Source organism: Rhipicephalus sanguineus, chromosome 1 (genome assembly GCF_013339695.2).
Source record: "Rhipicephalus sanguineus isolate Rsan-2018 chromosome 1, BIME_Rsan_1.4, whole genome shotgun sequence".
Taxonomy (NCBI): domain Eukaryota; kingdom Metazoa; phylum Arthropoda; class Arachnida; order Ixodida; family Ixodidae; genus Rhipicephalus; species Rhipicephalus sanguineus.
Window position 1 is genome coordinate 311,331,495 of NC_051176.1, and position 23,580 is coordinate 311,355,074.

General features: G+C 47.0%; 1 protein-coding gene across 1 annotated transcript in view; it reads left to right on the plus strand.

Annotated features, from left to right (window-relative positions):
• LOC119383519 (N-acetylneuraminate 9-O-acetyltransferase) overlaps positions 1-23,580 on the plus strand; it is an 82,792-nt gene that overhangs the window by 22,942 nt on the left and 36,270 nt on the right. The window contains exons 2-4 of the mRNA XM_049413119.1: positions 6,951-7,235; positions 11,626-11,698; positions 19,777-19,882. Of these exons, the coding sequence (XP_049269076.1) occupies positions 6,951-7,235; positions 11,626-11,698; positions 19,777-19,882 (464 nt within the window). The remainder of the gene's footprint in view (positions 1-6,950; positions 7,236-11,625; positions 11,699-19,776; positions 19,883-23,580) is intronic.

Here is a 23,580-nt window from a genome sequence, read left to right on the forward strand (position 1 = left end):
AAAAAGGGGCTCAAGAGAAGAAATGAGAAGTTCTTGAAATTTCACGTAGAATTCCGCGCTAAGGCCATCTGGACCTGGAGTTTTGTTTTTCTGCAAAGTTCCGATTGCAAACTTAATTTCCTCCTTAGTTATAAGCCCCTCAACGGTGAGCCGATCATCCTCCTGTAAATGTGGCATTAGAGTAATGAAACGGTCAGCTTTTTCTTCGTAGTCATCCAGAAACTCAGACGCAGTCAACAGGTTCTTGTAATGATCTTCAAATGCCGCTCTTATTTGCTGTGTCTCTGTGCATATGGTACCGCATGATTCAATTTGTAATATCTGTTTGGAAAGCGCGTATCGCTTTTCATCCCCAAGAGCTCTTTTGGTGGGTTCATCTTCAGTGAATCTCCAGATTCATTATCGCGAATTACTCGACTAACATAAGATCAAGAAGGGAGCCGACGGATGGATACACGTTATAGATTTCAAAACAGGAGAAAGTGCCTCAGATCAGGCTGGCCGACGTTTCGATAGGGGACCTATCTTTGTCAAAGGCGCCTTGTCATCCCTGGCGTGTTAGTTTTATGGGGTTAGTGATGACGTCATGTCCAGCGGCGGCGTGTCTGTTGCTGTTGGTAATTGATGCCTGGAAAGAGAGAAACTCGAAAGCAGAGGAGTAAAGCCCTTGCCACATTTCAAGAGAGTTTGCAAACACGTTCGGGTCTGCCCTGTCAGAGTTCAAGGTAGCTGCAAAGAAAGAAAAAAAAAAGAGAAAAAAAAAAGGGGCTTAGAATAACAGAGAGCTGAGCTAGTTGGTACGTATTCATTCTAAAAAGAGACAGGGCGTGCAAACACGGACACAAGAAAGAGATCAGGACACCACAAACGCCGACTAACAACTGAAGAGACGCACAACGGCTGAAAAGAAAGAAGGCACGAAAACTTATCTGCGCATGCCCATGCAACCGGCGAACCTATCAATCCGGCACGCGTGGCGGTCTACGTGGAAGATAACTGTTAAGGCATTTGATTTCATCTTTATGCAAGCTAATCGACGGTTGGCTCACGCATGCGCTACCACTATTCTCGATATGCCATGCTTCAATCATCAGACGCGTTTCTTCATTTCTATGCCGGTACAACACTGCGCATTCATCGAATTTTGGCGTGCACTTACAATCTCGACAATGTAAAGATAGATTAGATGGTGAGCCTCCTGTTAGCGATCTCTTATGTTCCAACAATCTCTGGTTAATGCATCGGCCCGTCTGTCCTACGTAGAAGCGGCCGCAGCTGAAAGGGACCTTATACACCACACTCGTACGGCAATCAGTGAATTTGTTGGTGTGTTTTACAAAACAATTATCGGTCCGCTTCTTGTCTTTTACTCGCTCATTCTTCCTCTGCACAGCGGCACAAATCTTACCTAGCTTATTGGCAGCCGTGAAAACAACATTAACGCCGATAATTGTTTTGTAAAACACACCAACAAATTCACTGATTGCCGTACGAGTGTGGTGTATAAGGTCCCTTTCAGCTGCGGCCGCTTCTACGTAGGACAGACGGGCCGATGCATTAACCAGAGATTGTTGGAACATAAGAGATCGCTAACAGGAGGCTCACCATCTAATCTATCTTTACATTGTCGAGATTGTAAGTGCACGCCAAAATTCGATGAATGCGCAGTGTTGTACCGGCATAGAAATGAAGAAACGCGTCTGATGATTGAAGCATGGCATATCGAGAATAGTGGTAGCGCATGCGTGAGCCAACCGTCGATTAGCTTGCATAAAGATGAAATCAAATGCCTTAACAGTTATCTTCCACGTAGACCGCCACGCGTGCCGGATTGATAGGTTCGCCGGTTGCATGGGCATGCGCAGATAAGTTTTCGTGCCTTCTTTCTTTTCAGCCGTTGTGCGTCTCTTCAGTTGTTAGTCGGCGTTTGTGGTGTCCTGATCTCTTTCTTGTGTCCGTGTTTGCACGCCCTGTCTCTTTTTAGAATGAATACGTACCAACTAGCTCAGCTCTCTGTTATTCTAAGCTTCATTTCTAGTACTCTGAGCCCTTTTCCGTGTTCTCCTACTTATCTGAACAATCCTGCCTCCTTGGCTTCTTTAATTGCTATTTGCTTGGTCCGTGCTAGAACTTTTTCATGGTTTTCTAAGAATAGAGTTTGCCCAGTTGAAGTTCAGCTTTTGTGCGGCTTTCTGCAACCATCTACCGGACATGCCAGGAGGATATGTGCCATATTGACCGCGGAATCATGGCGTCAAGTGAGATTTTACCAGGAATGCCTCAAGGTCCGTTGCTCGACTTCACGTGACGACCGCCGCCAGAAGCAGATATACGCCGACTGGATGAGGGTAGCTAACCAGCATGCGGAATTCATATGGAGGGTAAAACTTCGAGAACTTCAACCATGTAAGAGGAAGATTATTTCTACTGTTTCACCGCAAAATAACTTGCTAGTCCTTGGAGGAGCTGCCTTAGATGATAGTCACTGCAAAACCCTAGCCTTAGGTCCTAAATACTGTTTTAAGCCGAACCTGAAACCAATAGACGTTTTAAGTTTGCCGCGTACAATCACTAGACTTGTTTCTGAAGAAGAGCGTTCCCACTGCATTTCAGACTGCGTTGCTAGCATCAAGGGTTCTAATATGCATCTCAAGTGTTCTGATCCTATCCGGCCTTTGGTTAATTACTGTGTCGAGAAGAAACTCAGGCCAGTAATTTCAGATAAGGAAGGGTATTTTGTAATTATGCCGGACAGTTTGTTCTCAGAAAAAGCATTAACAGCGATAGAAAAGAATTTTAGGACGGTAAAACTTAAGCCATCGGTAGTTAGGCAACGTGCTGTCGACCTTTTGTTAAGACATAATCTTGAGAGAATAGCTTGTAATGTCAAGAAGGCTAAATCACTTACTTTAGAATTGTTTTTTTTCAGCCAAAACACACAAGAACGAGATTCCGTTTCGAGCAATCGTTTCAGAGCAAGGCACCTGGCAAGTCGCTGTATCTAGTTATTTGCAGAACTGCTTAACCTCTTTGAGTTTTTCAGACCCTTTTCGTATGCGTAATTCTCAGGCGCTAGTTCAGTTCCTCTCAGGGGAGAACCCCGGCTGTTGTAAAGCTTTTAGTATGGATATTGAAGACCTATATTATTCTTTGCCGCATAAGGACTTGTTAAAATGTGTTAATGAATGTATTAACGAACAAGGCGACCAGACGGTTTTCACCGATAAATGTGGTGTTTCTACCGGGGCATTTCTAGAAATCCTTTCCATGTATTTAAAGTCGACGCTGGTAGGTTGGAAGGAAGGCGTTTATGTGCAGAAATCAGGGATATGCATTGGTTCTAAGGTTGCTCCGGTTCTTAGTGATTTATACCTTAGCAAGATTGACAATCTTTGGAAGGCGCCTTAGGTAATTCGGTTATTAAGGTTTTTCGTTATGTGGACGACTACTTGATTTTTGTAGTGATGAGGACTTTGAAAAGGTGTAACTTCCGTGAGCGAAAAATTTGAATTAAATGGAGGAGGGCTGAGCTTTACAAAAGAGGTGCCTCAGAATAATGGAATACAATTTCTAGACATTTCCTTAACGTTCCAGAAGAACCACGTGTGCTGGCAGTATTCTCCTAGATCTTCCAAACCGCTGTTAAATTTTTCGTCGAAGCACTCGAAGGTTGTAAAAAACGGCATCGCCATGTCTTGCCTTAAGTCAGCCCTCACCAAGTCGTGTGAGCACAAAATGAGTGATAGCTTTAGCGCACAGGTTACGCGTCTTTTAGATGTAGGGTATCCTCGTGATGCAGTGGCCACGGTCGCTGAGCGTTTAAAGAAGTCTATTGTGTTAAGTCCGAGCATGGTTGCAGAAAGCGATAGGAAGAAACGTGTCGTAGGTATTCCGTACATTCATTGCATATCTCACAGGCTAAAGAAAGTAGGAAGTAGATACGGCGTTAATGTTGTTTTCACGGCTGCCAATAAGCTAGGTAAGATTTGTGCCGCTGTGCAGAGGAAGAATGAGCGAGTAAAAGACAAGAAGCGGACCGATAATTGTTTTGTAAAACACACCAACAAATTCACTGATTGCCGTACGAGTGTGGTGTATAAGGTCCCTTTCAGCTGCGGCCGCTTCTACGTAGGACAGACGGGCAGATGCATTAACCAGAGATTGTTGGAACATAAGAGATCGCTAACAGGAGGCTCACCTTCTAATCTATCTTTACATTGTCGAGATTGTAAGTGCACGCCGAAATTCGATGAATGCGCAGTGTTGTACCGGCATAGAAATGAAGAAACGCGTCCTGATGATTGAAGCATGGCATATCGAGAATAGTGGTAGCGCATGCGTGAGCCAACCGTCGATTAACTTGCATAAAGATGAAATCAAATGCCTTAACAGTTATCTTCCACGTAGACCGCCACGCGTGCCGGATTGATAGGTTCGCCGGTTGCATGGGCATGCGCAGATAAGTTTTCGTGCCTTCTTTCTTTTCAGCCGTTGTGCGTCTCTTCAGTTGTTAGTCGGCGTTTGTGGTGTCCTGATCTCCTTCTTGTGTCCGTGTTTGCACGCCCTGTCTCTTCTTTGTGCATTGGCTGCCGCGGCGAAGTGACATTGCAATTTATGCCTCGCTAGAAAAGGGTCAAATGTCTTGTATTTTTACTCGCCGTTTAATCGCCCAACGTACTGTGTTAGTTTTTTCGCTTGCCTGTGTCTGCTTAGAATAAACGTGCTTGATCAACCTCGACAACTGCTGGCGTTTTACGTGCCAAACAAGGTATGATTATGAGGCACGCCGAAGTGTGGGAATCAGGATTAATTTTGACCGCTTGGGGTTCTTTATTGTGCACCTAAATCTTAGTACGCGTGTGTTCTTTGTATTTCAACCCCATCGAAATGCGGCCACCGTGGCCGGGAATCTATCCCGCGCCCTCGAGCATAACAGCGGGACACCATACATGCTATGCTAGCACGGTGGTTTGCTTGATCAACGTCCGCATGCATACACACCGCGGGCTGGGCATACATAGCACGGCAGAAAAACGTTGACGCAGCTACCCTTGCCTCTTACTTTTTTTTTTTACTGCAGTAGTGGGCAGCTGGTATCGACGCAGCACGTACTTATCAATGGAGGCTTGTGAGCATGCACTGGCTTGACACAAGGTCCAAGACGCAGCCAGAAAATGGTGGCAACGGAGTCGCCACCACGGCACAGCACTGTCTCTTCGATGCTGTATGCACAAACGTAGTCTGCCTTGCAGAACTTCTCTCAGTTTTCCAGTGCTTTCCTGAGAAAGTAGCCGTCAGACAAAGTTATTTGTGTAGCGTTAGCTACACTGGCCTAGCCGATCCATTTTCGCGTGGCTCCTCAAGAGCTGTGCTGCGCATGCGCGAGGATCAGTGATGTCACACACCTGGCGCATCGTAGCCGGCACGTCCCGCTCACTCCGCCGCTGCGCGCGCCGACTCGCTGCCGCCTGGCTGCGCTTCCCAGAGGAGTGACGTCGTAGCCGAGCTAGACGTACTGGCGCCGGCGCGCGCGCAGCTATTCGCCTTCGCTGTGCAGTCGCCGCCTAACACTGCGCTGGAGCAGCTTAATAGCGCCTCTGACTGGCGTTTGCCAGTGTGGTTTAGCCATGGAGAAGGAGAGCGCAAATGCTGCTCAATGGCACAGAAGAGCGGAGAAGCTTAACTCATCGAATCCCGAAGCAGTTGCCTGGCAAAATAAATATACATGTGCACATAATATGTACCATGTGTGTGTCATTGCAGCAGCAGTAAGCATGATAATCAAGCTAATCCTAGACAATCAGGAAAGCTAAGAACCATCAGCTGAACCTTTGCTAACGCTATGTTATCCGGGCATAGCCGAGCTAAGCCATTGCAACATTTTTTTTTCTAAACCATAGAGCAGTATCACTAGCTCAATGGCTGCTCGAGCTGTTCGCGCCAAAATGAAGCACGGGAATGGCGCACGCGCGCGTGCAGTCACCGTGGTACGGTCCGGCCGGTCGTCTGAGCGCGAGCGGCATGGCCTCCGAGATTAGCCGGCGGTGCGGAGGCCATGCGAGCGGCTGAGTTATGTCGCGACTCCCCACAGGTGCCCTTTTTCGGCGCGCCACCGATCCGCGCTGGGTCTCCCATACCGAACGCCGCGCAAGCTGGAAGGTGCACTTCGGCACTTGCTGCGCCCCGCGACCTTTACGGCACCGCGTCTCAGTCGACACCCCAAACGCTCGAAAAACGTGAGGGCGCGAGAGCTTGGATGGTACTCATTAAAGTCCCTAGATTTTTCCTTTTTACTTAAGTACCGACAACTGCCTCCTTTCACGGTCCTCTCTCACGCGCAGCTGGCGTCCGACGCCATTTTCTTCCTAACTTGGAAGATTTACAAAGCCATGTGCGTCTAAGTACATTATCCACGCATCTTTCAATGGACAATATGCTACCGCGACGCGCCTTTCTCCTCCCGTCAACCCCCTGTCATTAGTGAATGGGGAAGGCGTTCACCAGGTGCTGGAAAAGTGTTAGGAAGAACATGGCTACCGAAAACGAGCGTTAGCCAATGAGATTCGTCGCCGGCGCATCAATGGTTGTCGGTACTTAAGAAAGAACAGGGAAATATTTAGGGACTTTAGTACTCATGTTTGGCGCGTTCTACAACTTGCGGAACGTCTTCTTTCTTTCTTTTTTTTCTTTCTCTCTCTTTCTCATGCTTTCTCGGCATTACCGTTGGCTCGGAGAGCAGGAACGAAGGAGCCGGTGGCCTCCTCCTTTCTCCTTTTTTTTTTTTTCGGAGAAGGAAGGAAGGAGCTGGCGCCCTCCTCCTTTCGCCTTTTCTTTCTTTTTTTTTTGTTGCTGTTTAGTGAGTTTTGATCAGCCAACCACAACCCGTGCCTTTCGTATTTGCTCAGCCAACCGCAGCTCGCGCCTTTCGTACATCGCTGCTGCCCTTGCAGGTAGCCGGGTAGCCATCGCCGCCATTGCGACTGATCGCGAGCACTTTTTGGCAAAGTTCACTTCCGTGAGTTGTCGCATACCACCGCATTCCTCTTTTGTGTGCGTGCTTACCTGTGAGCTCAAAAACATCGAGCTGAAGTTTCTGCCGGCCAACACGACAGCAAAGCTGCAACTGCTCAACCAGGGCATCATCAAGTGCTTCAAGGTGGGCTACAGGAGGCGACTCCTTGATAGGCTACTGGTCAACCTCTGCATGGGCACCGAGCTGAAGGTTTACCTGCTTGGTGCCATTTCGAATGGTGACGGGCGCCTGGCGAGACATGAAGACGGACACAGTGGTCAACTGCTTCCGGAAGGCAGGCTTCGTGACGGCGGAACTTGCGGAAACCGATGAAGACAGTGACGACGAGCGCATAGACGATGCGTTTCGCGAGTTTTCATCCCTCTTCCCGGCTGCCGTTCCACCCGAAGTGTCTGTGAACGATTTTTTGGAAGCGGACCGCAATGTTCAGGCTGTTGCGAGCCTCGCGGACGAGGACATTGTAGCTGTCGTCGCAGGCACCCAGGATGCCCAGGCCGACAGCTCAAGTGGCGACGAAGATCGCCTGGACGAGGTGGCGGCTACACACGCGTACTCCGCCGCTGAAGTGGCGGCAGCGTTCGGCTTGATTCGCAGTTTTTGCAGCGACATGGAGGGAACCGGGCTGTCGCACCTGGACAACCTCGATAAGATCGAGGCCAGCGTCCAACTCACTTCAAAGACGAAGAAGCAGGCCAAGATAAGCGATTTTTTTATTTACGTAAATAAAACATTCTGTTGCTTAGTGTGTGCGAAATTAGTTGTCATTCTTGAATGCGCCGATTGTAGGTGATTGTCCGCCACTGGTAAGGTCTCGGGGCCTGTATTTTTTTATATCGAATTTTTCATATATCGAACTAATTCGCGATCCCCTTCGAGTTCGATATATCCGTGTTTGACTGTACTCTCATCTGTCAGGTCAGGGCATAGTTGCAGCTGATGAGAGCCTCCAACCTAACTAGGGGTGTCCCTGACCTGTATATAATGGGATAATGCTCTGAACTATGTACAACAACCATAACTACCAACTTGCCTTTCCTTTTGAAGGCGATTTTGTTTGGTCCTATGCTTTCTTTTGCCATCTGGTAGGGCTGAACATTGAAATTACACAGCCTTTAACGATGCTGCAAATGTGACTGGAGTGCTGAAACCAATAAACTATGAAATGCGTTTTCCTAAAGCCAAAGCACAGAGAAACGAAAAAGAGTTAAGAGGCACGAGAAGAAGCAGTAGTGGTGTTTCGAGAGCTCAACACTTATACGGCAGGCTGTGTTTATAAACGAAACCTCTCATCCGGATTCTAGACCTCATATCAGCTGTTCTTGAGATATAAAACTGGAAATGCATTCCCTAATTTATTTGCCACATCATTATCTGTCATACAGTACACACATTTCCCGCGAGGGACTAAATTTTTGCTGACTTGAATTCGAATGACGTGTTCTCCTAAGACATTGTGCACCAAGGAGGTTGGAAAAAAAACTTCTGAAGTGGAGGTCGCCTATACGCGCCCACGCGATCGGGTGAAGCCTGGGAAACCGGTTGGCAGCCATCTTGCTCCAGGCAAGAGGGAGTGCAGCTTGAGTGCGGGCAGCGCAATTGTGAGCTACCGCGGGGGCATTTCAGCATGAGAACGGGACAGTTAGTCTCACTTATTTGGCCCAATTTTTTTGTCCTGCAAGATTGAAGAAGGCAGTTTCTTACGCCATAATACATGTGCTGAAGCATGCCTGATAACAGTAGAATTCGCTTGCAGCATTCCCGAAATGAAGCACATGGTGGAGCCAATCAGTGGTACATAACATTTTATTCAGCCCTGGCTTTTATACAATTTCAAAAGAAAAAAGAAGCATAATATGGTTTATACGTGAATCAAAAAGCCACAAATCCCACAAGAACTTTAAGTTGCATCATAATGCAGACAATCGCGAAACTAACCGTATGAAACACGCACCCTTAAGAACTAAGCAAAACAAAAGATACAAAAGTAGACTAGTTGACAAACTTGCTACAGCTCTTGTTTACGCATAATGCTGACAATCGCGAAACTAACCACACGAAACACGCGCCCTTAAAAGTAAACACAGCAAAAGAAAAGATATGAAAGCAGACTAATTGACGAGCTTGCTGCAGCTCTTGTTTACGCTCGTTTACAAATTTTTACAAATAACAGTCCTTGTCAGCCATGTTCTTACTCCGCTCTGGAATTTTTCCGGTTGATTTCTTTTGAAATGTAGTGAAGCCTGATTTTACATTGAAAGCTCTTATCAGATCACAACGTCAGTGGGGCAGCTGTCCGCCGCCGCCGCCGGCGGTGCCCGTAACCACTATAGCACGAAATAAGAAAAAAATGAAATAAATAAAAAATGCCAGGCCTGTGTGGAAAGCGCAGCACAGTCACAGCGAAAGTTGGAAGAGCGGCATTTCTAGAGCCCGTTATAAACTCTCTTGGGGCTACTAATACAAGTACACTAGCAGCGTACCCACTACGCCACAAATAATAATTTTTGTGAAGTTGGGAAGCACCCACCACGACATTATTCGTATTTCTGCGGAGAAGCGAGGTACCATCTGTAAGGTATGATGTGCACTTTCTTGATGCGACGGCTGATGACGATGAAGAATTATGACTGAGTATCTTGTAATGGGTTGGAAGCTTTAAATGACCCACTAGTTACGTAATTCACATTGTGTGACGCCCGGTTGTTATTTAACTCTCCTACCACGCATTATAACGAATGTTAATGTGAGAAAGGAGAGAGAGAGAGGGAATTAACTTTATTGAGACCCTGAGGAAATGGATCATAGGAGCCTTATTGGCTTCCTTGGTAACCAGTAGAAGTGCACTTGCGAGGAACACAATGCGCTATAAATCATCATAATTTTTGTGAAGTAGGGAAGCAGCCACTGTGCAATTTTACATCATTCTGCGGAGAACCGTGGTATCCGTTAAACACCTGTGAGGCATGTTTGGCTCGCATGTTCTCGGGAGCCTCGACTACTGATCGGCAGAATTTTCTGACCATGCTGAAAAAGTGTTGCAGGGTCCATTGAAGAGTAACTGATTGGATTCCAAGAGAAGGCAAATGCACGAGGGGGAGACAGAAAGTTAAGTGGGCAGATGAGATTAAGAAGTTTGCAGGTATAACATGGCAGCAGTAAGCACAGGACCGGGTTGATTGGTGGAAGGTCTTTGCCCTGCAGTGGGCATAGTCAGGCTGATGATGACGACGTATGAAGACGCTGTGAAAGCTGCACTTGCAATGGAAGCTGCGAAGAAAGATGCTGGTAAGATTGCCAGCTCCAACAGAAGGTTGTAGTGTCGAAGGCGCATGTCTCATGCTACTGCTGTGTGGAGGAACACCTCGCGACCGAGTGCAAGCATACCAGCACTACGTGCAATTTCTGCCGGGACATATTGCTCGAGTGTACAACTCGAAGAAAAGAAATGGTTCATCGCAGAATGGTAAGTCTGCAAAACTACATGGTTCCACGCCTCCAGCTTGCAAAACTTCAAGTGGCACACACCAAGTAAACACTGTCGACAATAACGCACCTGCCGATATGGTTTGACGTTTGGCCACTTGAGACCATTACGCATTCGCCGCCTTTCACCGTGACCGTCAGCGTTTGTGGCAAGCCGCTGCGTATGGAGCTTGACACCGGTGCAAGAGTTTATGTCATTGGAAAAAAATGTCTTCAGGAGCTGCTACCGTCGGTGACTTATGCCATCTGATGTTTTCCTGTGAAGCAACTCAGGTGAGCTCACGCCAGTTCAAGGCAAAGCAGATGTGTCAGTGCAGTTACGTGACAGAAAAGCTGTCCTACTGCTATTCCTGACTGGGGAAGGTTCGCCAACACTTCTAGGTCCAAATTGGATTCGAGAGCTGGGCATTGACATTGCTGTCCGGAAAGCAGATGCTCATAGTGTTTCTAATGTAAAGTATTTTAAAGCGTTTCCTGAGGTCTTTGAAGAGAGCCTTGGTACTTTCAAGGGCTCAAAAGCCACAATTCATGTTCAGCAAGATGTGGCTTACAAGTTCTTCAAGCCACACCCTTTGCCCTGTAGGAGGGTGTGTTGCAAGAGCTTCCCCACCTACAGAGAGAGGGCATTCTGGAGCCAGTTGCCTCTTCAGCTTGGGCTGCTCCAACTGTTGCAGTGGATAAGAAGGATGGGGGTGTCAGAATTTGTGTTCAAGATAACTGTCAACCCAGTGCGTGTGCTGGAAAAGCACTCAATTCCGAGAATTGGGGACTTGTGGGCTGTGCTTTCGGGAGGAGAAAATTTCACGAAACTGGATATGAGAGATGCCTACCAACAAGTAGTCCTTGTTGAAGAGTCTAGTAAGTACGTTACTCTTTCCACAACTATTTCAGTACACACGTCTTCTTTTTAGCTTTTCATTGGCACCAGCCTTGTTCCAAAGGGAGATGGAGAACCTTCTTTGAGGACTGCCGCATGTTGCAGTATATTTTGATTACATTCTTGTCACAGGCCTCATTGATTTGGAACACCCTCAGAGTAACCTCACATTGAGACGCTTATGGTCAAGAACTGCCCAGTGCCTTTGCCTCTAGAAGTTTTTCTCGTGCAGAGCAAAACTACAGCCAAATCGACAAAGAGGCATTGGCCTTCGTCTTTGGTGTTGAAAAGCTCCACCAGTACCCGTGGGGCTTTCCTTTCACTGCTTATGCAGGTCAAAATGCCACTGCTGGGATTGTTGAGCGCTGACAAGCCAGTTCCACTGCAAGCTTCATTAGACTTGTCAGATAGGCACTGAAACTTTCTCTGCATACAAATACAAGCTCATGTACAAGCCTGGCCGGGACTTGGGACATGCTGATACTTTCAGTAGGTTGCCGTTGCCAAAAAACAGCATTGATCTGCCTGTACCTGCTGACATTTTCATGCTTGAACAAGCGTATCCAGGACTATTGTCACCAGCTGTTGTAGCATAGGCTACAAAAAAATGATCCACTCCTGAGTCACGTAGTTCTTGCTGTCCTGCGAGGAGAAAAGCTTCTATTCGGACCAGAGGGCAATCCATAGCAGCAAGGAGCGGTGAACTAAACCTCCATGAAGGTTGCTTGCTGTGGGGTTCCAGAGTTGTTATTCCAAAATCTCTAAAAGCCAAGTTCCTGAATCTTCTTCATGCTAGTCATCCTGGCATCAAGATAAGCAAGTCTATCGCCAGAAGCCACGTCTGGTGGCCGGGAATTGATGGTGACATCGCTAACACCGTCAAGGCTTGTGCTACGTGCCAAGCCAGCACCCTCTAGACTAGCTAAGGCCTGTCCACTTCTCGGTGACGTCCTCACACTATGACGGGCGCTCTCAATGTACTGTATCTTATAAACAATTATCAGAAGCAGGGTGTCAATTTTAACAATATTCGTAAAAACGAGATGCGCGACTATTTTATGTCTGACCTGTACTAAACAGTGATGTCCGTTCTTGTCACTACATATTTCTTCCATTGTACCATGTAATAACTTTTTTTAAATACTTGTGCTGTTATATATATATTGATACAAACCTGTTAAATGCAAGCACGTTTAAGTGCTGCTTCTCGCCAACTATTACGTCGGGAATAAACTTTCTTGATACTTCTTCTTTATGGCGGTTTTCTGTTCCTGTCCGCAAGCTATACATGTGTAATTTCCGAAGTTCTTAGACTACTTTAGAGGTATGGATTCTACAGTATTTTTTACATTTCTGAATATGGCCAACACTTTCTAGACCAGCTAAGGCATATATGACCAGAAACGGTAAGCAATTGATTAAATGTTGTGTGAAATCAACTAATAAGAATAACTTGATGAAAAGGCGGGAGCAGTCTCTTTGTTGCAGTAATGCTTAGGGAACTATATTCATGGATGAAATGTAACTTTCTTAAATGTCAGCACAACTTCTGGAGCTTGATTTTCCATTGCAGTTTGACACCTTGAAATATTCCCAGAGCTTCCTCTTACGAAACATTTACAGCCAAGTGATTTCTGTTTTACTTCAGCGTTGTCTTGTAACTACACAATCACACACGAGCTGTGTTGGGTGTAAAGGAGACGTTTATTAAAAATTGCAGATATTCAGCTACACAAGTGCTCTACAAAATAATGCATTGATTTTGCAGTGAAATTTCAATAAAAACGTTTCTGGGCATTTCCGCAAATTCGACTCTTGGGCTTGCTCTATTTATTTCGCACATGCGCAGCAGCTCAAACTCCACGGAACTGTTCGGAACAGGTTGGGCTCAGTAGGGCGGGCCTGTCTCCCGTTTCCCGAAAGCGCTGACGAAGCCGCTCCGTTGTAGTGTGGTGACGTAGGCGCTAGGGAGAGGAGGATATGGAGAGGCCTTAGCTAGTCTAGAGGGTGTTGGCCAAGCTTACCAGCGTGCAGCTCAACACATACATCCTGGCCATTTCCACAGAGGCCTTGGTCAAGGCTTCACATAACTTGACAATACAGTTAGCATTTGATTTTTCAGACTTCCCAGGGACTGCCATATCGTCCAAAAAAATTGGGCCGTCTGAAAAACCAAAGCCGCTCCGGCAGTCCAATCGCCACAATAGCTCTGGAAGCATGCTTATCGGCCGGTGGTTGCTCAGACTCGTTCGGTACCTGCCACACTGAGTCTTTGAAACTGTGGTGCGGAACACAAAGGAAGCGGCAGGCAGCTCTCCCCGAAGCATGGGCTCATATACAATGTGCCACTGTACGAAAATTTCCGCTGCTTCATCGAAAGTGGCATTTGCTGCTGCGTGGAATGATGATTCCTAGTTTGGTCCAGCATTTTGCCTACTAAGCTCATGCCATTGCTGTACCGCACGCACGCGTTTGCCATGCCTACTCCACTCATGACCGCCATGATAGTGAGCTGCTTTCTTTCCTGAAGGCAACGCGTTTGTGCTGTGCGCTTAGTGTTCTCACACAGAGGCAGCCTGAAGAACGGCGTGGTGCGTTTGGGTGGTCAGAGCATTCTGCGGGAGCACTATGAGAAAAGGCTGTTCGGTCACCTGCACGAAGGCGTCGCTGCTTCTTGCTACTCTTACATTGCAAATACTACATGTGTATCAACCCATCTACGCATGAAATGTGAAAGTAATAACGCCGTGTAGGTATTACCGAGTGGATGATGTGGCAGTTAAGCGGCATGTGTGTGATTGCGTGCCGATAGACATGCTCTCATGAGCAATACGAGCTGGAACACTGGATTCATGTTGATTCAACGATTACTTGTACTGATATGAATTGGACGTATTGAATGGCCCGAGATACCTTCAGCATTCAGGCCTGTATACACACCTTATCATTATCTCAGGTTTCTTACCGTTTTTGTTCCCTTAAGTGCATAAAAACAGTAACCAGGGCAGTAGAGGTTCATTTGTGAGTACTGGCTTCATATTTGTGTATGAAGGGCATAAAAATGATAAAGAAAATGAGAGATGAGGATAAAGTGAGTTTGTGAATATGGGCCTTAGTGTCATGAACACTTTGGCACTTACCAGCTGCGTTTAGCCACTATGACCTTTAAAAGATGATTTCAGTGTTCCATCTTGTATTGCTCATCACTATACATATCCACACACAACCAGCATTTGTGAAATGCAACACCTGCAGTTTGTTCCAACGAAAGGTGATAGAATCGTTTGTTACCTATAGTGCGAGCGACGCGCACATTGTCTAATCCAGGGGTCTCACACTCACTCACCCCAGCTAGCGGGCCGCAGTCACAAAATTGTGTCACACAAGGTCCAGGACGGTGAATAAGGCCAGAGCGGGGGGGAGGGGAAATAGGGAACAAAAGAAGTCGACGTTGCCATTTGAAAGAGGGTCTCTCCCATATCTCATATATGGGTCATTTCTGAAGGGGATTTGACGTCTGGTTTTGAGAAACAGCGATACTGATTTTCGAGAATGACTGAAATCTGGAATATATATAGAGTTCCACAGTTATGGTTTAACACATGGTGATCACATGGGGTGCCTCACGAAAAAAGTGTCCAGCACATAGCCCATGAACATAACTACTAAAACAAAAATGTGCTGGCCGGGCTGCGTGTGGCCTGCATGTTTGAGACCCTTGGTCTAATCAGTGTATCTAATTTTACTAAATCTCAGAAGCTCACCTTGTGCTCGTCGACAGTGTCTGCAGACATTGATTCATGACAGTGCCACTAATATGTGGATGGCTATGGTACTTCCGGTTCGAGGCCTATCTCTTCGCTGCTTCAAGGTGCCTGCTGTTGAGTGTAATCGGGAAGGAAACACGTGCACTTCTGCGACTCGTTTGTTGCCAGTTGTCTAGTGTTGTGTTCTTGAATTATTTTGCGAATGGTTAGGAGATATTTCGCAGTTTAGAGAACGAAGCGAGAAGTAGAAATGGGCAAACATGAGGAACGGTGAGAGGTGGGTCTCGAGCGCAGCATGTGAGTGTATGTATACGGTTATGCTTTAAAATAAGCAGTAATATTCTGAAGAATTAGGTTGATTTTGTATTTTCGAGCACAAACGATGTCTATCTCAGAGTCGCTCACACATGAACACATGGTGCCAAATGTCAACATGCCTACTTTGCCCGATCGAGTATGCCGATGCAGTACACTTGTAATGCATATACTGCATTGCTTTTTGTCAAATTTATAAATATTGCTGAGCGCGTAAAAAGGCCAACGGAACAAAACGGCCTCTCAGTTACTGGTATCGCAGGACGTAAAACGATCGAAGTCGCTTTTGAAGCAACGAGTTGCATGGTATGCCGTCTCTAGTATTTTAAAGACTTGCAAGTGGGAAGTGCCAATACCGTTCAGTGGAACTTGAAAGACAAATGTATGTTGATGCGCAGGATTTCACATGCATTGAAACACAGTGCCCGAGTGCGCGAGAGGACGACATCTCACATAAAGGAAGATTCAGAGGCCCAAAAGAAAAACCAGAAAACTGCGAGAGCTATTTGTTCACTTTTAGAGTAAGAAACATTTCACTATTTCCATTCACTATATCGAACCCGAGGTGGTATCTTTGCCACACAAAAGTAAGTAAATACTTTTACGAGTTTGCCACATGAAAATAGATTGGGCGGATATTTCATGACACTGTGCAACAAATCCTCACAGGTCAACACCCTTAGCTGCTAAACAACATGCATATGTCTGGAGGTGCATGCCACTTGAATGAAGAAATGACGTGTCACACCTTTACAACAACTTCGTAGTGATTGAATTTGTTTTTCAACTAAGCTGCACAGCAGTCCAAAGTATTGTGCAGTAATTTGTGAGAAAAGGGTACCGCGACGTCTAGATGGAACACACAGAAAACGACAGCACTAGAACAGTGCCTGTTCGGCGGCATGACGTCTCGAACCGGAAGTCGATGCAGACAGGCGCTGTAGCCCACAATCCTTTGCGAGAGCCACGATTTTGCTATCCACCTATTGCATTGATAGCTGCTAGACTTGATCTATAAAACTGAGTTGTGTCTTTTTCATTTAATTTACGCCATAGGACATATTGGCACTAAAAATGACACTTTGGAACTGCTCAGCTGGTCCAACAGTGGCACACAGAAACGCTAGACAGATGGAAATCATGAAGAGGCCATCGCATCTAAACACAGAAGTTCATGATTAAATTATTCAGTAATATGTTTCACCTTGTCAAATTCACTTGATCTGAGAAGTGCGTAGGCAGAAAGCTAAAGCATGAGGCGCTCATCGCGGTGGCTGCTGCGGTGTAAACACCTTTCCTATGAGCGCAACCGATGGTGATGCTTGTGTGCTTGAGAAAGGTCTATTAAGAACACTTTTGAAGCACCTATTTTTTGTTTGTGTTTTGCGTAAACCGATGGCTGGGGATAATTTTAGTCTAAGCACCGATATCAAATTAGTTAGTATTTTAATCATGCAATAAAGTCACCACATCGCTGCCGACCACATCGGCGCATATTGGCGCTCGCCAGTACTATGTGGGCGGAAATGACCAAGATTGGCGCAGCCTATCAGAGGACGAATGTAACGTTAGAAGCCATCGTGGCGTAGCATCAAAATTTAGATTATTACTGAGCCTAATTTTTCTTTTCTGAGCTTTTCATTGGTCCTCAAACAGACGCCATCGCAAAAACGAAGATCACTACAGCCACCACTACAAAGCGGCTTTCATTTCGCCTCTGTATCCAGCCAGCTGCATCACCGTCCGGGGGTGGGCTTCCAGGCGGTGACAGCGATGCCGTACGGTCGTCGTCAACACCTCTCGCTGCTGTCGAATGCGAGTCCGAGGAGTTTGATTGCTGCCTTGGAGCGTCGTTGTAAGGAACGACGTGCAAAGCCTCGTTTCGAAGCAAAAGCGCCTTTTTTTTTCCGCCTTTTTCACGGTGCCCCCGTGCATGTGCTCTTCCCTAGCAGAAAAGTCGCAAAACGTCTCATCATCTCGGAGGCTTTGCTTCTGGCAATACCGGTTGTTCCGGCCCCTACCAAACCCCTACCAAAATGGCAGAGGGCAGCACAGGAAAATGAAGGAGGCAGGTTCTCTCAAGTCTGGGAAGCTCATTTCTACCAGCCTCACCCAGCTGTTCGACCGTGTAAACAAAACGGCGTGATCAGGCACCACGCTGCTTGTTGCTATAGCAACAGCGTCATCAATGCAGTGCCGACCACTTATAACGTAACCACATATAGTGCAGGACCGGTTATAATGCGGTCTTTTTCGACTCCCGTTTACCCTCCCATAGAACCGCATGTATACGCATACCGCTTATTGTGCAGTCCCCCAAGATGAAATACCGTTTGTAATGCGGTTGCGGGAAAATATTTCTGACAAAAAACGCAGTAGCCAGTGCGGTTCTCAAAGGACGTACGCCGCTGGGGAGGGAGCGATGAGGTCTTTACGAAGTTCGAGAGCACGCACAGTGAACGAACGAGGGGCGGAGGGAGGAAAAAGACCGCGGCAGCGCTGTGCGGGCTCGCCGAGTGGGGAAGGATGGTGGTTGCCTAGGCGACGGAGTAGCCTTTGTACCGGCGGCGGCAAGGCTCCGCGGCCTTTTGCCGGCAGAGCGTTCCGCGTGGAACGTACGATCGCGTCCTCATCATGTGCGCTTTAAAGCAAGTTTCCTGTCAGGAAAAGTGTCGTCGTTATCACACTTGCTACCGCTACAGATATCGCGTTTGCTACCTCGTCCGCAAATTGAAAAGTTTTGCGGCTTCATGACGTGAGCTTTCGCCTTTTCTGCCAGTGCGCGGACTTAAACGAGCTTGGCGGCTTTTGTCGCCGTTGATCTCCCGGCCGCGAACACAAACTTCGTATCACGCGCGCTGTTCTTGGGTTAGTGCTTGAGTGCGATCTTTTCGATGTCCGACCTTCATGTTGTCTTGGACAAACTTCCCGCGACAACATGCTAAACCGCAGGCTAGGCCTAATCAGCGTTGGTTGCTTTTCGGTAGCGGTCGCGGGCGATAAAAGTTGCGGTTTGGTGCGGAATTAACGAAACTTTTTGCGATGGCTGCACTTGAATTGAAGGGAATCATATCGTTAATGAAAACGAGGGCATGGTTGGCACAAGCAACTCTCGAATGGTGGTTCCGGATTCGATTGCAATGTCTTGGACATCGCGTGCGCGCCCGTGAAATCGAACGATCGGTACCGCGCTCAGCACGTGAAATTTCGGTCGCGATTCGACATGGTTTCTGTGTAATGTGCATACCTCGAGGTGGCCTGAAACGTAGTCGGCGAATTTCCACGATGGCACTTTGTTTTGTTTGCTTTTTTCCCCGTGTTCATTTCGTTGGCAATGTGGGTCTTTGGCGGTTATTTTTTGAACATTCGGAGTTATAAGTGGTTGTAAGCGCCCCAAATCGCATATGTTGATTATCGGACACGCCAGGCTACATGCTCAACACGTTTTGCGCAAGTGCAGCCTTTGAAAAAGGTTGTTTTGGTTATAGTGCGGTACCGCTTATAGTGCGGATATTCGCGACTCCGGCGACATACGTTATAAGCGGTCTATACTGTACATTCGACTGAACAGGCAACAATGATGTGCGAGCTTCCCCTACGTAAGAGCTTTCAACCCATTTCATTGGAGCTCCATCCGACGTCACAGCAGAGAATGAAATGTGGTCACGTGACACCGCGAAAATGGAGTTGAGGGTAGGCATTTTTTTCTTGTATTTTGAATTTTCTAAATTGAATAATTTCGTACAGCGTGCCGCTATCGCTGCCGTTCTTGCTGCACTAGTTTGTCCGTACTTCAGTCTACGCAATCCACGAGTAAAAAATGGGGGATTGAAGAGTGTTAGAGGGCCCCTTTAAAAGCGTACAATACGGTGTCTCAGGCCACATGCACTACCGAGCAGTTAACTCAAGATGTTTATCGTGATAGTGTCGTCAGCGATTAAGTGGCACTGGCGCGTCTGCTGCCTGCCATCATCACGCCTCCGTGCATTTCTGATGCTTATCTGTCAAGGCCATGCTTTTGCTGGCATAAGCTGAAAACGCGCCATGGATACTGTCTACATAGTGTGTAGTTGAAATCCCGTAGCTAGGCTAAACTACGTGAAAATTCGACATGACCACTCTCCATGGCCACTTGTATCAACGAGTTGTCATGTCTGCACAGTGGGGCTCCCATCACATTGCATCCTATGGCAGCCATACTGGGATAAGGTAGTAGCTGGCAAAATGTAATAGCAGTGTTCTACTGGATTAGTGTATTGTTGGTTTCTATACTGAGCAGGGTTGCTATACCCCCAATGCAGGCGGCACAGCAGCGTGGAGGTCTGGAGCTCCATTCGGCTCATCTCGGAGGGCTACCCAGGTGACTCGCCTGATGGCCTGCACACGGGGCCGCTGGCTGTGAACTACGTAAGCACACTTTGTTAAAGCATGCTGCCTGCTTTAGGTAATCACCACAATGTCCAGAGCAGGCAGTTTTCAGAAAAGTGCCCATTACTGTTGACAAAAAGTTGGCCTGAAATAAAAACAGCACAGAGGACCAGTAAAAGAAGGACTTTGTTTTTTGCCCTGTTTTTATTTCAAGTATAGTTGGACCCCTTCCCTCCCCCTGCACACACTTCCAAAGGCAAGGTATGTCGGGCACACATTCCAACAGTCGTCATAGGAGCCACCTGTTTGTTTTTTTCTTTAAGCTTTATCTGTACGTTCCGTTTGAGGAGGTATGTAAGTGGGTCGTCTTGGTTTCAGCTTTATATCTCAGGGGCTGTCCCATATTTTGTTTTGAAATTTTGCGTGTTCAATAAGAAAGGGCCTTCACTTTGTGTAAAGATCGTAGCTTTTCCTTACCTTTTTGTATTCGAGTATCAAATTTTAGACTGGTGGTGTAAAACAAAATGCACCTTTTCTTAGAAACAAAGAACAGTATGACTGTGAAATTTAGCATGCTTATTGCACATACTAATGGCATTAATCCCTAGCGAAAAGAAAGAGTGGCTACATTCATCTCGGAGGAAAAAAAAATATTGTCCTCGCTTGTCATGCGGCGTAGGTAGAACTTTCCAGTTAATCTTTCTTTTTCCTTAATGGCTTAATAGCTTACAATTTATCATAAGTCTTGGTATTAGGAAGAGATTCAAGTTATGGGAGACCAGCGCTATATAGGTGGCGCGCCGAAAAAGGGCGCCTGGTGGGGAGTCGCGACATAACTCAGCCGCTCGCATGGCCTCCGTGCCGCCCGGTAATCTCGGAGGCCATACCGCTCACGCTCAGACGACCGGCCGCACTGTACCGCGGTGAGCGCACGCGCGTGCGCCGTTCCCCTGCTTCATTTTGGCGCGAACAGCTCGAGCAGCCATTACACCAGTAATACTGCTCTATGGTTTAGAAAAAAGAAACTTTGTCTCAAGGTTACTTCCTCAGGAAAGCACAGGAAAACAGACAGAAGCCCTGCAAAGCAGACTACGTTTGTGCATACGGCGTTGAAGAGACAGTGCTGTGCCATGGTGGCGACTCCGTCGTCACCATTTTCTGGTTGCGTCCTGGGACTTTTGTCAAGCCAGTGCACGCTCACAAGCCTCCACTGATAAGTACGTGCTGCGTCGATACCAGCTGCCCACTACTGCAGTAAAAAAAAAAGTAAGAGGCATGTGGTAGATGCGTCAATGTTTCTCTGCCGTGGTATGTATGCCCAGCCCGTGGTATGTATGCACGCGGACGTTGATCAAGCAAACCACCGTGCTAGCATAGCATGTATGGTGTCCCGCTGTTATGCTCGAGGGCGCGGGATAGATTCCCGGCCACGGTGGCCGCATTTCGATGGGGTTGAAATACCAAGAACACACGCGTACTGAGATTTAGGTGCACAATAAAGAACCCGAAGCGGTCAAAATTAATCCTGATTCCCACACTTCGGCGTGCCTCATAATCATACCTTGTTTGGCACGTAAAACGCCAGCAGTTGTCGAGGTTGATCAAACACGTTTATTCTAAGCAGACAAAGGCAAGCAAAAGAACTAACACAGTACGTTAGGCGAATTAAACGGCAAGTAAAAATCCAAGACATTTGACCCTTTTCTAGCGAGGCATAAATTGCGATGTCACTTCGCCGCGGCAGCCAATGCACAAAGAAGCTTTACCGCATCGGCTGACTCCAGAAATCTAAGCTTAAGTAGTCTGCTGCTTTGTTCATTACAACAACTCTTTCTGTAGCACAAGCGAAGTTCAATGGAGGCATCCATCACGTGCGTATTTCTCATAACAGTTCAGCGGCTTCGGCGAACGTGCCCCCGTACGCATCTCGTAGACAGACAGCTTTCCTTCTGCGTAACTGTTTGCAAATAATGTCTATCGTATCAGTAACCTGCCTATCGTATCGTATTCACTGCACGCGGTAGCATCAGAAGGAGCTTGGTGGTGGTCAGATGAAAAGATTGTTACATATGCCACATGCTGCATAATATGTATGTTATATTTACGACAAAACACCGGTTAAATTCTGCTCGTTGGCCCCTGTTTCCACTGGTGGCCCTCACTATCGAATCAATCTAGCAGACACGCGCAATCCGGTTTAGAAACCAGCCCGACGCCACTAGACAGGAGAGCAAGAACAGAACATACTGTACTCGCCTGACTGCCCGGATGCAACGCCGCATCCGTTCCTATTCTAATGTTTTAGAAGGAAAAACATAGAAGGATACGTCCTCCCTCATTTCTACGTATTGTGGCTCTTGAATGTGCAACAGTACCGCCAGCATCCTTTAGTTTTGTTTCGGCAATACGCGCCCGCATCGCCTCAACCAGTCGCCACTCTCGTCCGCGGGAGCGGCTAGAGTATGCGCGCTTTGACCGCCAGAGCGGCGCTGCCCACACCGCGGAAACTCCAGCACTGGTTCCCTATAACCTGCAAAAATTTCAGCGCAATCGGCAGATAGTTTTCTAGAAAAGGTACATCAAGTTTGGATAATTTTCAATAAACTGATCGTGAGAAAAACGCACTTTTAAAAACACGCATGGAAAGTGCTCGCAAGATAAAGCAATGGCTACGCTACAAGACCATCCCTAGAGGGGCCATTTGCATCCAAAGCTTGTCATTATGGCAGGAAATTAATATATTTATACGTACACGCAGAAACAATGATAGAAAACATGTCAACAAACCCTTGCAAACCGTCAGGAGGCGCAACTTTTGGTGCCATTTTTAAATAGGTACGAGTACTCCTATGCGCTCGCCAATGCACGGTCTTGCTCCTCAGAGTGTGTATTAATTTTTATTAATGAAATGAAAAAATTGCTTTTTTGGTCGATTTTCAGAGCAGTGGAAACAAGCAAGACCAAGTTGTCGACCTTGTTATCTTTATGCATTTTGCTGGGGTGTAAGCACAGCGGCAGAGGATGTGTGGCCTGCAGGGTGTACCATATTTGCTTGTATAACGAGGACATGCCTGTCACTGCAATGTGACCACACCCCGAACCGCGGAGAAAGAAGTATTTGAGGAGGAGAATCTGTAGGCCACGCCAGCACGTGAGGGCGGCGCGATAGCGTAACAGAGGAATGCGGTTTACGCCAAAGCTCGACAGATGATGCTTTCGGCGTGTCGCTATATTTTGCATGCTCCTCTATGGATGCGATGCATAAAAATCATGGTAGCGCTTCGTACATTGTAAAATTTCTAAGATTTTTGTCTGTAACATCAATCGGTAGATGTGACTGATATTTTAGCTGCAGTTACTAAATGATACTGCCAGAATTATAAGCCGTACAGCGCTTGAAATGAACTGCTAGTAGTGGCCCCTGAGCAGATGACGTGTGCCGCCGCATGCACGTGCCCCTCGCTCGTGGCCTTGGGAGGGAACATTCCCAATAAGCTGTACCTTTGTGATTTGCTGGTTTTCTGTCTCTCAGTGGCCTCTCCACGTTGCGCCACTCGATGTTTGCGCGCGCTTTTCACGCCGCGACAAAGGAGAGTGCAAATTTCGATCAGTGCTTTTTCAGGATGGGGTGGAAATGTGTTGTACCGAACTGCAGCAGTGAGTACGCACCCTTCAAGCAGAACCTTCAAAGTTCCTAGCGACCCAGTGAGGTTGGAAGCGTGGGCTCGCGCCATACC